The following is a 13,958-nucleotide window of genomic DNA, read 5'->3' as shown; positions in this document are numbered from 1 at the left end:
AAAAACCTCTCCATGAACTAGAGATGAGAATAACAACTCTTTTAAGTGAGTCAACTCAGAGTGAATGAGTCGTTATTGGGAGTCAGCTCGTTTAACGACTCCTTTTTTGGAGTCAAAAAAACCGGCATAAAGGTATAAGTCTTTTATAAGGCTTAGGAGAACTAGGAGGCTTAGGATCTTAGGAGATTTTCAAATTTATAGATTTTTTAATTTTTTTTTTTATTCTTTTTTTTGTTTATAACATTATTTGAGTGAAAAGAAACTTTTTTCAACCAATTGGCATTAAAATAAATCAATTATATTTTTTTGCAAAATTTCCCAAAAAAAAAACGTAAGCCTTATGAAATTTTCGAGTTGAAATTTTTTTTTATATCTTTTTCTGATTTTTTATTCTTTTTTTAATTTAAAGCATTATTTTAGAGAAAAGAAACTTGTCGCAACAAATTCGTATTAAAATATATCACATTTATAAATTTTGGTACATTGGTGAAAAATGAGGAAAATTTTACATTTTCTCAAACAGGGTAAGGAATTTGGTTCCTCGCATAACTTCTGGCACAGACATCTGAGGGCATGGCCGTCCAAAAAGAAAATGTAGCCATTGGTGCCATCTATCGACCACAGGTTAAAGATTGGCGATCCGTTGGGTACCGACCGAGTTATAGGCAAAATTTGGTGCAAAAATGAGGAAAATTTTACATTTTATCAAACAGGGTAAGGAACTTGGTTTCTCGAATAACTTCTGGCACAGATATCTGAAGGCATGGCCGTCCAAGAAGAAAATGTAGCCATTGGTGCCATCTATCGACCACAGGTTAAAGATTGGCGATCCGTTGGATACCGACCGACTTATAGCCAAAACTTGGCGCAAAAATGAGCCTTAGGAAATTTTCTAATTTTTATAATTTTTTATTTTTTTTTTATATTTTTTTATTCTGGTTTTTATTTAAAGCATTATTTGAGGGAAAAGAAACTTATTGCAACAAATTCGCAATAAAATATATCACATTTAAAAGTTTTGCCGAATTGCAGAAAAATGAGGAAAATTTTACATTTTCTCAAACAGGGTATGGAACTTGGTTAGATTCGTTTCAACTTATTTTTGTTTCATAACTCTCTCGCACATTTTCGTTTCAACTCACGTATTTACTCTTTTTGCGACTCGATTCACCACGGCTACATGCTTACACTCATGAGTGAGTAAGTGAAAACAGAATCGCTAAAACTCCTCGTGGTGAATGAACGAAACTCGTTCAATACAACGTTTCAACTCACTATCTCATTCTTAGTCACTTTGCACATCTCTACCATGAACCCTGTGCACCCTCCCAAGGAATCACATCGCGATATTACTTCATTCCGAAGCGGCATATCGGAATCTATGGAGGTGGCCTGAAACAGCCATGACCGGAGAGAAATTGTGTGACAAAAAAGTTCACTTCTCCATGTTTCCTTCCCAACCACGTTGCAACGTCGGTGATCGAAGAATAGGTCCATCTCCCTTTCTTCGAGTTGCTCCAAGCCAACTGCCACTTCCTCTTTGACTCCGACTTAACTGCTCCATCAGCAAGAGGTTCCCCCGAGTGTGCATTGCGGAAGTCCTTCGCGTCTTCCTCAAGGGTGATGTAGAGCGGCATGATTCCCGCAATTACGCATACCGCATCATACGATATGGTACGATATAACACTGGTATGCACTGTATGCACGATATGCACTGGTAACACGCATGACCAATCATCTGTGTACCTTATCCACAGCGTTCCGGTTCTGCCTCGCCGACATGATGTGCGCCCATGCTGGGGCTCCGTACCTCACTACGGACGTAGCTACATTAACATGGACGAGGTGCTACGAGCACAGCTTTACACCTCTCATACACCCATCAATCCTGCTGACTGCGTCAGTTGCCAGCATCTCGACTTCCTCGATCGTTTCGCCGGATACTGTAACGGCGATGCCATCTGCAAACCCGATCAACTGAGCTCCTGGAGGCAGTGCGAGAGTGAGCACACCATCATACATGACGTTCCACAGAGTGGGTCCAAGAACTGATCCCTGAACCAAGGGTCCAAGAACATGATCAGTTCATGGAGGGTCATGAGTAGGGAACAAATTCCCAATTATCCTTTCAAGCCTCATGGGACATCGTTCGACATGGGACAGGCTCTTGACGAGTTTTTACCTTCTGCATCACTGTCTTGTAAGCGAAACCCCAGGGCTTCCGGGCAATTTCAGCACTGAGCTCTAGGAGGCATTTCCTCTTACTGTCTTTAATTGCTCTACCGTTTCTACTAAACGTGGGAGTTGAACATACGTTTCCCACAACAAAGTCTAGTCGAGCAAGGCTTTCTAGCACCGCGTCTCCTCTGCTGTTCGTCCGTCTGCTTCCCCATTCAACTGCCGAACCATTGAAGTCTCCAGCGATAACTACTGGGCTTCGCCGCTCGAGCTTTTCCACCAGGCTGTTTAACATGTCGTTGAATTTGCTTAGCTGCCATCTTGGGGGTGCGTAGCAGCTGCAAAAATAGACTACGGAGATCATGGCGATGACGAACCCCTCGAAGCCGCAGGATACTACTGTTTGAGTGGGAAATAATCCCACAACTCAGATTGCAGCCATCTCAGTTTTATGCATGACCCAGTTGTTGGTGTCACTTGGTGCATGGTAGGGTTGTGATATAATGACCACATCGCCTTTTTCCTCTATTATCACCTGCCACAGGAGATCCTGTGCAGCCTCACAGTGGTTCAGATTGACTAGGATTACTTCCATGCTTTCCGAGCTGCGAGACAACGGGTTCCTCCGACTTGGTGATCCAAGTTCCTCCGACGGCATTTTTAATGAACGCCGTCTGCGTTTCATTAAACGCCGGTTTCATCTTTATCTCAACGTTGGCATTGCCTAGTTCGAACCGACTTCGCAAAGCGAGTTCGACTGTCTCTGCTGCTGTGACTTCATCTATATCGCGACATTCGATTGTCGCCTCGTTGCCACGTACTGTTACTTTCCCCGCTTCTCTCACAGACTCCTGCAGGAGATCCTTGTAATCTTCGAGACCTGTTTACCCAGCGTCTGTAGCTTTCTATCTGTCTTTACGTAAATATACGTAAGATATCCGCGTAGGATTATTTTTCGTTAAGCCCGATCACTATGGCTTCTGTTTTCGGACGCACTTGCGGCTTCGATGAAGGATAAGTCCTAGCAACATGTTTATCTTCTGCGGGTATTTGTAGCTGCTGTTTTCTCCTTACAACTGTATTCCACTGATACTCACTGCTTTCGTCGACCGAGGTCGGCATTGTGTTCTCTGTGGTATTGCTCTTCTGCTTCTTTTGTCCTTCTACATCGGTCTTCGGTAGAAATCTCCAGTTGATTATGCGTCAGGTGAAAACAACGCGCGCTGGTCAAAAATTTGGAATTAAAAAAAACATCGACCACGCCATCCAGTGACGTGCGCGTGAACCATGAGTAAAAACATTGGTTAAGAAAAATATGTTGACCGACAACAGTCAGCATGTTTAGGGTATAAATTTAATTATTTACATATATCAATAAAATCGTTATTTGCCTAGAACCAGTTCCGTGCCTGTCTCTAGCTGCTGCTCCGAAAGCTATTTTCGTGTGCGCAACAGTTAATATGCCTTGAGAGTGAGACAAGCAACCGTACAGCGAACTTTTATGAAGGTTTTTGGGAATTCCGTTACGTCAAGAACAGTGGTAATCTGATGAACTGTGAACTGAAGAATTCTGGTCAGAAATCAACAATATTTTAAACATTGTTATTATGTTAGCTTTTTAATATTCAAACCTTCTGCAAGATACGGGTAGTCAAAGTAAAAAAAAAAGCCAAAAACCAGCAGATCAAGACTTCATCTAGTTGTGCTGAAATACAAGAAAAAAATAAATATCGAATTTTGAATAAAATTAATTTGTTACACTCAACGTTAGTCAGTAAAGAATAGTCAAACGAAGCCACAGCTCAACCTGAACGACAACTCACAACCCATAACAACTACCACTACAAACGCAATAGACTCAAAATTGGGAAAACCCACTATCTTCAATAAACCCTCAACTCGGCAATGTAGCCGAGCCTGCCCGGGATAGGAACCACAACCCAAGGAGGAAATGTCTTGTGAAATTTGCATTTAGTCAACATATGCCATGTTGACCAATGTCTATGAGCTGTTATACTGGAATGAAATAATAAAAAAAATAATTTATTCGAATAAAATAGTAAATATTCGAGAAGGCGAGACATTTGTTCGAAAGATAGGAATAATGGATTGGCAGGCGATTGATCCAGGCCAAGACCTCAGAGTGGCTGCAGCCCATGATAAGAAAGTAACTGTGTTACTTTCATTCGTTTCACGTTTTATGTTGCAAAAATATATGCTACTGAGAAGAACAGTTTGCAATGTTCAAACTATATTATTCATTTTACTTTTAAACTTAAACACTACGTAAACCGTGTAAGGTTGAATGGTGCTTGAAGAAATCAAATAAATCATTTACACAGATCAGTTTTAAAAGGTGTGTGAAATTCTTAAATCGCAATCCAAATTATTATCAGCACTGTTGAAAAGCAAGTCAAGGAATTGAACATTTACGTCGATCATCTAGGCGAGGAGATTTATTCTTATCATCACCCGGTATACATACAGGTCGTATTTTTACAGTAACCCTCGAAGGATCCTCCCCTTCAACAATACAGCTTCCCTGATAGTGATGTAAGCTGATCATGATTTAGTTCAATTTTAGACACCATCTTAAGCAGACGTGAATTTGCACCACGCTCGAACAACATGTGGCAGTTCATAAGGGTACGAATATTAACGGTGATACTCTTCGCAGCAGCTGCTCATGGGTAGGAACTAACGTTCTGGTGGATTCAGTGTTTAGTGATTAATATGGTTTGAACAATAATTTGTATGCGGTTTTTCGGTTTCAGAATACTGGTTGTGGGTCCAAAATTCATTCGGGCCAACCAGAACTATACGGTTATGATCAGTAATTTTAACACCAATCTCAACAAGGTGAACCTGATGCTACGAATCGAAGGACACACGCGGGATGGTCAAAATGTTCTTAACATAACGAAGTCGGTTGACGTTCGGAAACAAATGAACAGAGTGATCAACTGCAATGTAAGACGAGCACATTCGAACTGTTAAGTGTACGGAAGTTAAACCTGTACTTTCTTACAGATGCCTAAAGACTTATCAACTGGATATTACAAAATTACCATTGACGGACACCGTGGATTTAGCTTTCACAAGGAAGTCGATTTGGTGTACCTCAGCAAAACCGTATCAGGATTAATACAGATCGATAAGCCCGTGTTCAAACCAGGCGATACGGTTCAATTTCGTGTAATAGTGCTAGACACTGAGCTGAAACCTTCTACACGGATCAAAACAGTACAAGTCATGATCCGCGATCCTCAAAACAATGTGGTGCGGCAGTGGTCCTCGGCAAGATTGTACGCCGGAGTGTTTGAGAATAACCTTCAAATCGCGCCAACTCCAATGCTCGGTATATGGAACATCTCGGTATTGGTCGACGGAGAAGTACTCGTGTCCAAGACATTCGAGGTGAAGGAGTATGTGTTGTCCTCGTTTGACGTAGAGGTGGTACCAACCGTTATTCCTCTGGAGGAGCACCAAAGTTTGAGTCTGACGATAGCAGCCCACTATCACTTTGGAAAACCAGTGAAAGGGCATGTCAAGGTGGAGCTGTACTTGGAGGACGATAAGCGAGATCAGGTGAAAGAGTTCGAAATGTCCGGGATGGGACAGGTCACGTTCCGTTTCAATGAAGAACTAGAATTGTTTCACGATCAACAAGATGTGACTGTAAAGACGACCTTCAACGAGCAGTTTACGGGTATAACTTGTGCCTTGATACGTTACGACTTCATACGAAATAAACTTAAATTTTTCTATTTTAGGGCGAACTGCGATGAAAGAGCAAAAAATTTCCGTTTACCGACATTTGTACCGCGCAACGATGGAAAAGGATAGTGCACTGTTTTGTGCTGGTATTATTTTCAAGTGCAAACTGAAGTTAACCTATCACGATGGCTTACCAGTCAAGAATGTTCCTATGTTGGTGATAGTAGAAGGAGAGGACGTCGACAACGAAAAAGTGTATGTAACCGATAGCAAAGGTGCAATCAAGCTAGAGATGCGTCCAACGGAGGCGACCCAGGAAATGACAATAAGAGTAAGAAGGTGTTTGGTTCTGTTATGAAGCTTCACTAATGTTTAACTCATTGCATTTTTATAGTTGGAAGACAACACAAGCCAGTTCTCATTTCACGAAGTAATTAAAAAAGCCGCAACAGACACGTTCATAAAACTAAACCTGGTCTCATCGCAAGTATCAACAAAACGGCAATCCAGGTTATTCATGGAATCGAATTCATTTGGAACGTTCTTATTTCAGAGTTAAAATAAACCAACCGATCAGAATGTTGGTGACGTGCAACACAAAGATGACATTTTACTACTACTATGTAGTGTCCAAGGGCACCATCTTGTACGGAAACATTAAGCGAGTAAGTGGACTTACCAAAGATTACTTAACGATTGATGCAACCGAAGGAATGTTGCCGAAAGCGACAATTTTGGTTGCTACCATAACCAACGCCATGATGGTAACCGACACGTTTGAAGTGGATTTAAATCAGTTAAGCAACAAAGTGAGTAAACAGCTTTTTATTTAAATTAAAATTGGTTTAACACGCTATATGTATTCTAATCTTGTTTTAGCTGGAAATAAGAATGGAGAACACAGCGGTTAAACCAGGTCACGAGATCGAACTTCAGCTGTATGGACGACCGAATGCGCATGTTTGGCTCGCTGCGTATGATAAAGGTCTACTTCAATTCAACAACAAGCATGACCTATTTTGGAAGGATGTGATCGAAGCGTTTGACAACTTCCATGCCGTCAAAGAGGATGAATATGATGTTTTTCATGTAAGATGTTACTGCAAAATGTTCTGCTTGTTGCTGTTGTACAGTTAGTTTTTAATTCCAGAGTATAGGCTTGTTCGCCAAAATGTCTGGAGAAGCTCGGATAGAAACGACAAACACTGCATCTATGCGCTTTGGAGGTAATTATATGAAACCTACGTCAACGATGGTTCCGTATCGCACAAACTTCCAAGAATCGTGGTTATGGCAGAATGTGACCATTGGAACATCTGGAAAGCGCAACATGATCGAAATGGTGCCAGATTCGACCACATCCTGGTATTTGACGGGATTCTCGATTGATCCAGTGTACGGTTTGGGAATCATCAAAAAGCCCATCCAGTTCACAACGATCCAACCGTTTTACATTGTGGATAGTCTTCCGTACTCCATTAAACGAGGTGAAGTGATCGCGTTACAGTTTACACTGTTTAACAATCTTGAAAGAGAGTATACCGCTGATGTGACGCTTTACAGTGTGGCTAATCAGACGGAATTCATTGGACAACCTGTGGAAGGTGAGTGTCGTTGAACTCTTGAAGTATTTTGTGAGAGTACTTTATCATTTTTCTTACAGATATCAGCTACACCAAATCCGTAAGCGTTCCTCCGAGGGTTGGTGTACCGATCTCATTTCTGGCGAAAGCGCGAAAGCTCGGAGAGATGGCGGTACGCGTGAAGACAACGATCAAAGCCAGAATCGGACAAGAATCGGACGCACTGGAAAAAGTGATCCGAGTCATGCCAGAAAGTTTGGTACAGAATAAGATGGAATCTCGGTTCTTCGCTTTCAATACACACACCAGTCAAACCTTTCCCATTAATTTAGACTTAGACAAAAAAGCCGAGCATGGTTCGAAAAAGCTTAGGTTTCGGCTGAATCGTAAGTAAAACGAAAAAAAACAACACATTTTTCAATTATTATACTGTTAAAATTGCTCGTTTCTGGTTGCTTTTTAGCCAGTTTGCTCACAACTGTTATCAACAACTTGGGAAATCTGCTAGACATTCCATCTGGTAGTGGGGAACAGAATATGATTCACTTTGTACCAAACATTGTTGTTCTCGACTATTTACATGCTATTGGTTCGAAGGAACAGAATCTCATCGATAAAGCTACCAGTTTGTTACGCCAAGGGTACCAAAATCAGATGCGTTATCGTCAGACAGATGGATCATTTGGTGTGTGGCAAAATAAAGGTGGCAGCGTCTTCCTTACCGCTTTCGTCGCAAAATCGATGCAAACTGCGTCGAAATATATAACCGAAGTTGATGTAGCGATGGTCGAAAAGACATATGATTGGCTTGCTTCGAAGCAACACAGCTCGGGAAGATTCGATGAGGTTGGTGCTGTGATTCATCAAGAAATGCAAGGCGGTCTACGAAATGGCATTGCACTGACATCGTACGTGTTGACAGCGCTTCTAGAGAACGAGAAAGCTAAAGAAAAGCACGCGGCAGTGATCCAAAAGGCAATGAGTTATCTAAGTTCGAACTTGGAAGACATCCAAAACCCTTACGATCTGTCCATTGCGACCTACACATTGATGTTGTACGGACATGAAAAGAAGACTACAACATTAGACAAGCTCATCGGTCTTTCTACTCCCAGAAATGACGGTAACGATTTGGAACGGTACTGGAACTCGACCAACAGCATAGAGACGACCGCATATGCGTTGTTGTCATTTGTATTAGCGGGGAAATATGAGGACGGTATTCCAGTGATGCGATGGCTAGTGAATCAACGCTATGTTACCGGAAGCTTCCCACGCACTCAGGACACCTTCGTAGGGCTGAAGGCACTGACAAAGTTGGCGGAAAAAATTTCTCCCTTGCGGAACGACTACACCATACAGCTGAATTTTAAACATCGTATGTCAACAAAATTGCCAACCAAACATTTTCGTATAAGCTCGCCAGACATCAATATTACCGACTTCGAGGACATACCGCAGGAGACAAAGTCTCTGGAGATCACTGTTGGAGGAATCGGATTCGGATTGTTGCAGGTGATCTATCAGTACAGTTTAAATCTCGTGGACTTTGCGCACCGATTTCACCTGACGGTAACGAAACTGAGTTCTGACTACGAGCTGCGGCTGAAGGTATGTACAAGCTTCATTCCAGAATTGACGGATCAGCGTTCGAACTTGGCGCATATTGAGGTTGCTTTCCCTAGTGGATACGTTGTCGATCAGAATCCGATCAGCGAGCAGACTTCCTTCAATCCGATACAGGTGAGATGATCTTTGAAAATGAAAAAAAAGCATGACCTCTAACCAATGCAATCATTTACAGCACACTGACATTAGGTACGGCGGCACATCCGTTGTTGTGTATTACAACAACATGGGTACCGAACGGAACTGCTTCACCGTGACGGCTTACAGACGGTTTAGAGTGGCCCTGAAGCGTCCAGCATATGTGGTTGTGTACGATTCGGTCAATGAAAGTGAGTTTGTTAGATCGATATACTTGTTGTACAGCACCAAATATTGTTTCAATAATTATTTTTTTATTATTTTTATTTTAGATTGGAATGCCATTAAGTTGTACGAAGTGGATAAACAGGAGGTTTGCGACATATGCGACGAAACCGATTGTTCCAAGTACTGTAAAAAAAGATGAACCTTACTGTTTCAAACTTAAAACGAACTACAAAAAGAATGTAACGTCTATGGTAAACCAAGAAGTAATGTTGAAGTTGATAGTTTGGGGTATGTGTGACCTTAATAAAACCTACGAGAACTAAATTAAACTAAATTATTGACACAACGATACTTCGATACAAGTGTGAATAAAAGGTATCTACGCCTGATTAGTCAATTGGAATATTCGGACTGGTCTTTCCTTGAGGGAAACCCTGATGTTGATCAAGCGCTGGAATTATTCAATCGAATCTTCCTAGAACACCTAGCTACCTGCTTCCCTGTACAACCTACTCGACATAAACCTTCTTGGTCTAATAACATCTTGCCGACGCAAGAAGCGAAACAAATCTTGATGCTATCGATTCTATCGTAGAAATAGGACGCAACATTCTAGGCTAATATTCGTTGCAGCACATAACGTCTACAGAAGCTACAATAGACTATCCCATACGTGCTATTTTGTTCGTGTACGTTCTTCCCTCTCTAGAAACCCGAATTGTTTCTGCTGTTTTCTCCTATCATGACCTCAGATAGTCTGAAAGAGAAAGGCAACCTATTTGCCGAACGATGTAAGGAGTGCCTTCACCAGGAACGTGCACACTTCCCCGTTTAATATTGATATTGACATGCGATTCCGTACTACGTGTCTTGCAGCAGGTTAAAACCTCCTTCAACCCTGGGCCTGATGGAATTCCAACCGCAATGCTTGCCAAATGTCGTGAAATAATTGCTATGGCACTCGAACTGAGACTATTCCTTCCTGTTCGTTCCTTCCTGACTGTCTCTGATTGCAAAGATCCATTGACAGTTTCAAACCTTTTCACACAACTTTCCGCGGCTAAAGTCTGAAACACGACCCCCCCCACTCACGGTCACTCATCTGCGTGTCAATTTTTCGCACAGGGTGGTTCGGAGACTATGCAATGTGGCCTAAATTTGATTTTTTTTACAATTACTATTAAATTGTAAGGAGGTTTTCGCATAGTGAAAAGTGATTTATTCATCGAGGAACCAAGTTCCATACGCTGTTTGTGAAACCGTAAAATTTTCCTCATTTTTGGCCCAACTTTGCCCCATAGCTCCGCCGGTATCCAAGATATCGCCAAACTTTCTTCTGGCCATGGCTAGATGGCACTTGTGGCTACATTTCGTCCATGCACCACTAATCGCTACCATGTCTGTGGCCGGAGCTATTCGCGAAAGCTCCAACGGATCGCCAATCTTTGACCTGTGGTCGATAGATGGCACCAATTGCTACATTTTCTTCTTCGACGGCCATGCCCTCAGGTGTCTGTGTCTCGAAACATAATTAAAAAACACGCAACCGATTTCGAACCACCCTGCACGAAAAAAAGTCACTCAAATGAGTGCCCGTGAGTGCGGGGGGGTCGTGTTTCAGACTTTAGCCCTTTCCGCTACGATAGTTCGAATGATTGACAAAAGAGGGCGCTACTAACAGACCATATAAAATAGGGATTACGAGGAAAAATTGGCTCGCTTTTGTTACAAACCGCGGAAAAATTATGATAACGCAGTTAGAAGTATTTTCCGTAAAATTCTGAAAGTTTGTTACAGACGGTTTTACGGATTAGTGCCAAAAAAATGGCTTGCCTATTTCTGTTGGTAAGGACGTGACTATGTCCTTCAATAGATCAGTTCGTCCTTTAGTTTTTGTCTTTATTATTTCTGGGATGCTACTGCCGCGGTGGGACACTCTCAGGGACTTACGAGATACTCTTGATCGTAAGCTTAGCTTTCATCAACATTAATGTGATATCGTAGATAAGGTAAATCAAATGCTAGGGTTTCCTTGGAGGCAATCTAGCGAAGCCTCCGACCCTCACTGTTTGACCACATTTTACAAATCGTTTGTGCGTTTTCTGCTTGAGACTAGCTCGGTGGTTTGCTGTCCCTCGTACGCTGTGTGTTCTAAAAAGTCAGAATCTGTCCGAAAAAAGTTTACACGTTTTGTCTTATGTTTTACTCTTTGGCATTACGCCTCTCGTCCCTCCTATCATACTCGTTATTTGTTGTTTGGTTTACAGTCCCTTGCTAGAAGACGTGACACTACGCAATACCGTTTTATGGGTAAACGCTATAGTGGAGAGATACACGCGCCTGAACTGTTAGCCCGTGTAATCGTCTATGTCCCATTTAGAACTTTTAGAAATTACCGACTTCTTAGGACTAACCAAAAACGTCGAGCATACAGCTTTAACGGCCAGATGAGAACTATATATCACACTAAAATTTAACAGTAATTACGACAATTTAGACTGGCGCCTTTAGACGAATTTTTAAGCTAGTTGACTCTCTAGTCGTGTGTTTGTATGCTAGTTGGTAAGTTAAGCATGGCCAATCACTTCATACCATGTATTCGTATATGCAAAAAAATCAAGCGCAAGAATGGAAGAATATAAGAAAAAAACAAAATAATGGTTCTTTTGTTTTTTTTTAGCGTGTGACGCTTATGTATGTGAGTATGAATGAATTTAGTTTATAGTTTTTTTTTATTGCAAATTACAAATTACAGTAAACTGACATTCTGTTTGTTCCGTTAGGTTTAAGGTGACAGTTGATAGGGTGCAGTGGCACTCAACCTATTAATGTACCGGGTTGTGCCCGATTGCGGTTGGAATACTGTATTCTGGCAAGTGTCAGCAGAAGTTAAAATAAGTATTAAGTCGTTTGACGTTTCAAGTACCGCGACGAGAGTTCAGGGAAAAAATTGGAATATTTTTTTTGGCGGCACGGGTTTTTCCATTTGCTGATAGAGTTTGAGTTTAAAATCCCTAAGAGCTATGCCTACAAAACTACAACATTTTTTCCCTTTGGCAAACAGTCGCTCTGTGCGATGTGTATCTAGAAACAGCTTTACTGGGGATCGATGTTTGTGACATCGTAAAGACACCTAGAAGAGTTAATTTTCCATGAGAGTGAGACACGCACATGTACAGTGAATTTTTAAAAAATACGTTACATCAAGAGCTGTGGTAATTTGTAAACTGAAGAACTTTGGTCGCAGATGGTTGAAGAAATGAAAAATAATTATTAATTAATTGTTGAATTACTGATTAATTTTCGTAGAATAGTCAATTGTAGCCACAGCTCAACCTGAACGACAACTCACAACCCATAACAACTACCACTACAAACGCAATAGACTCCAAACTGGGAAAACCCACTATCTTCAATAAACCCTCAACTCTGCACACACACAACCACCATATCAACACAGAACAGCAATGTAGCCGAGCCTGCCCGGGATAGGAACCACAGCCCAAGGAGGAAATGTCTTGTGAAATTTGCATTTATTCAACATATGCCATGTTGACCAATGTCTATGAGCTGTTATACTGGAATGAAATAATTAAAAATTTAATTTAGTCGTTTAAAATAGTATATATTCGAGAAGGCGAGACATTTGTTCCAAAGATAGGAATAATGGATTGGCAGGCGATTGATCCAGGCCAAGACCTCAGAGTGGCTGCAGCCCATGATAAGAAAGTAACTGTGTTACTTTCATTCGTTTCACGTTTTATGTTGCAAAAATATATGCTACTGAGAAGAACAGTTTGCAATGTTCAAACTATATTATTCATCTGACTTTTAAACTTAAACACTACGTAAACCGTGTAAGGTTGAACGGTGCTTGAAGAAATCAAATAAATCATTCACACAGATCAGTTTTAAAAGGTGTGTGAAATTCTTAAATCGCAATCCAAATTATTATCAGCACTGTTGAAAAGCAGTCAAGGAATTGAACATTTACGTCGATCATCTAAGCGAGGGGATTTATTCTTATCATCACCCGGTATACATACAGGTCGTATGTTTACAGTAACCTTTGCGGGAATTCCCCTTCAACAGTACAGCTTCCCTGATAGAGATGTAAGCTGATCATGATTTAGTTCAATTGTAGACACCATCTTAAGCAGACGTGAATTTGCACCACGCTCGAACAACATGTGGCAGTTCATAAGGTTACGAATATTAACGGTGATACTCTTCGCAGCAGCTGCTCATGGGTAGGAACTAACGTTCTGGTGGTTTCAGTGTTTAGTGATTAATATGGTTTGAACAATAATTTGTATGCGGTTTTTCGGTTTCAGAATACTGGTAGTGGGTCCAAAATTCATTCGGGCCAACCAGAACTATACGGTTGTGATCAGTAATTTTAACACCAATCTCAACAAGGTGGACCTGATGCTACGAATCGAAGGACACGCGGAGGATGGTCAAAATGTTCTTAACATAACGAAGTCGGTTGACGTTCGGAAACAAATGAACAGAATGATCAACTTCAATGTAAGACGAGCACA

The 13,958-nt window shown here is 41.3% G+C and overlaps 3 protein-coding genes and 1 long non-coding RNA gene across 5 annotated transcripts in view; all 4 read left to right on the top strand.

Annotated features, from left to right (window-relative positions):
• The first annotated feature begins 412 nt into the window (after window positions 1-412).
• LOC125769046 (uncharacterized) lies at window positions 413-3,397 on the top strand. The gene is made up of 2 exons (XR_007419013.1): window positions 413-624; window positions 815-3,397. It is a non-coding gene; the product is annotated as an uncharacterized LOC125769046 (long non-coding RNA).
• Window positions 3,398-4,276: 879 nt separating this feature from the next.
• Window positions 4,277-13,958, top strand: part of LOC125769009 (CD109 antigen-like) — a 25,809-nt gene continuing 16,127 nt past the window's right edge. Inside the window, exons 1-12 of one of the 2 annotated variants that reach the window (XM_049437372.1) lie at window positions 4,277-4,869; window positions 4,954-5,149; window positions 5,210-5,888; window positions 5,953-6,227; window positions 6,291-6,379; window positions 6,450-6,705; window positions 6,776-6,985; window positions 7,047-7,500; window positions 7,560-7,865; window positions 7,943-9,222; window positions 9,284-9,437; window positions 9,519-9,817. In XM_049437372.1, the coding sequence (XP_049293329.1) occupies window positions 4,808-4,869; window positions 4,954-5,149; window positions 5,210-5,888; window positions 5,953-6,227; window positions 6,291-6,379; window positions 6,450-6,705; window positions 6,776-6,985; window positions 7,047-7,500; window positions 7,560-7,865; window positions 7,943-9,222; window positions 9,284-9,437; window positions 9,519-9,613 (4,056 nt within the window). In that variant the 5' untranslated portion in view covers window positions 4,277-4,807 and the 3' untranslated portion in view covers window positions 9,614-9,817. Of the gene's footprint in view, window positions 4,870-4,953; window positions 5,150-5,209; window positions 5,889-5,952; window positions 6,228-6,290; window positions 6,380-6,449; window positions 6,706-6,775; window positions 6,986-7,046; window positions 7,501-7,559; window positions 7,866-7,942; window positions 9,223-9,283; window positions 9,438-9,518; window positions 9,818-13,958 lie in introns of those variants that run through there. The other variant, XM_049437373.1, reaches the window with a different exon arrangement.
• LOC125769014 (CD109 antigen-like) overlaps window positions 13,544-13,958 on the top strand; it is a 23,539-nt gene continuing 23,124 nt past the window's right edge. The window contains exon 1 of the mRNA XM_049437381.1: window positions 13,544-13,619. Within this exon, the coding sequence (XP_049293338.1) occupies window positions 13,603-13,619 (17 nt within the window). The 5' untranslated portion in view covers window positions 13,544-13,602. The remainder of the gene's footprint in view (window positions 13,620-13,958) is intronic.
• Window positions 13,557-13,958, top strand: part of LOC125769011 (CD109 antigen-like) — a 4,891-nt gene continuing 4,489 nt past the window's right edge. The window contains exons 1-2 of the mRNA XM_049437375.1: window positions 13,557-13,664; window positions 13,749-13,944. Of these exons, the coding sequence (XP_049293332.1) occupies window positions 13,603-13,664; window positions 13,749-13,944 (258 nt within the window). The 5' untranslated portion in view covers window positions 13,557-13,602. The remainder of the gene's footprint in view (window positions 13,665-13,748; window positions 13,945-13,958) is intronic.

This window comes from Anopheles funestus, chromosome 3RL, assembly GCF_943734845.2.
Source record: "Anopheles funestus chromosome 3RL, idAnoFuneDA-416_04, whole genome shotgun sequence".
NCBI lineage: Eukaryota > Metazoa > Arthropoda > Insecta > Diptera > Culicidae > Anopheles > Anopheles funestus.
The sequence above is the reverse complement of the archived record's forward strand: the minus strand, read 5'-3'. Positions and strand labels throughout refer to the sequence as shown.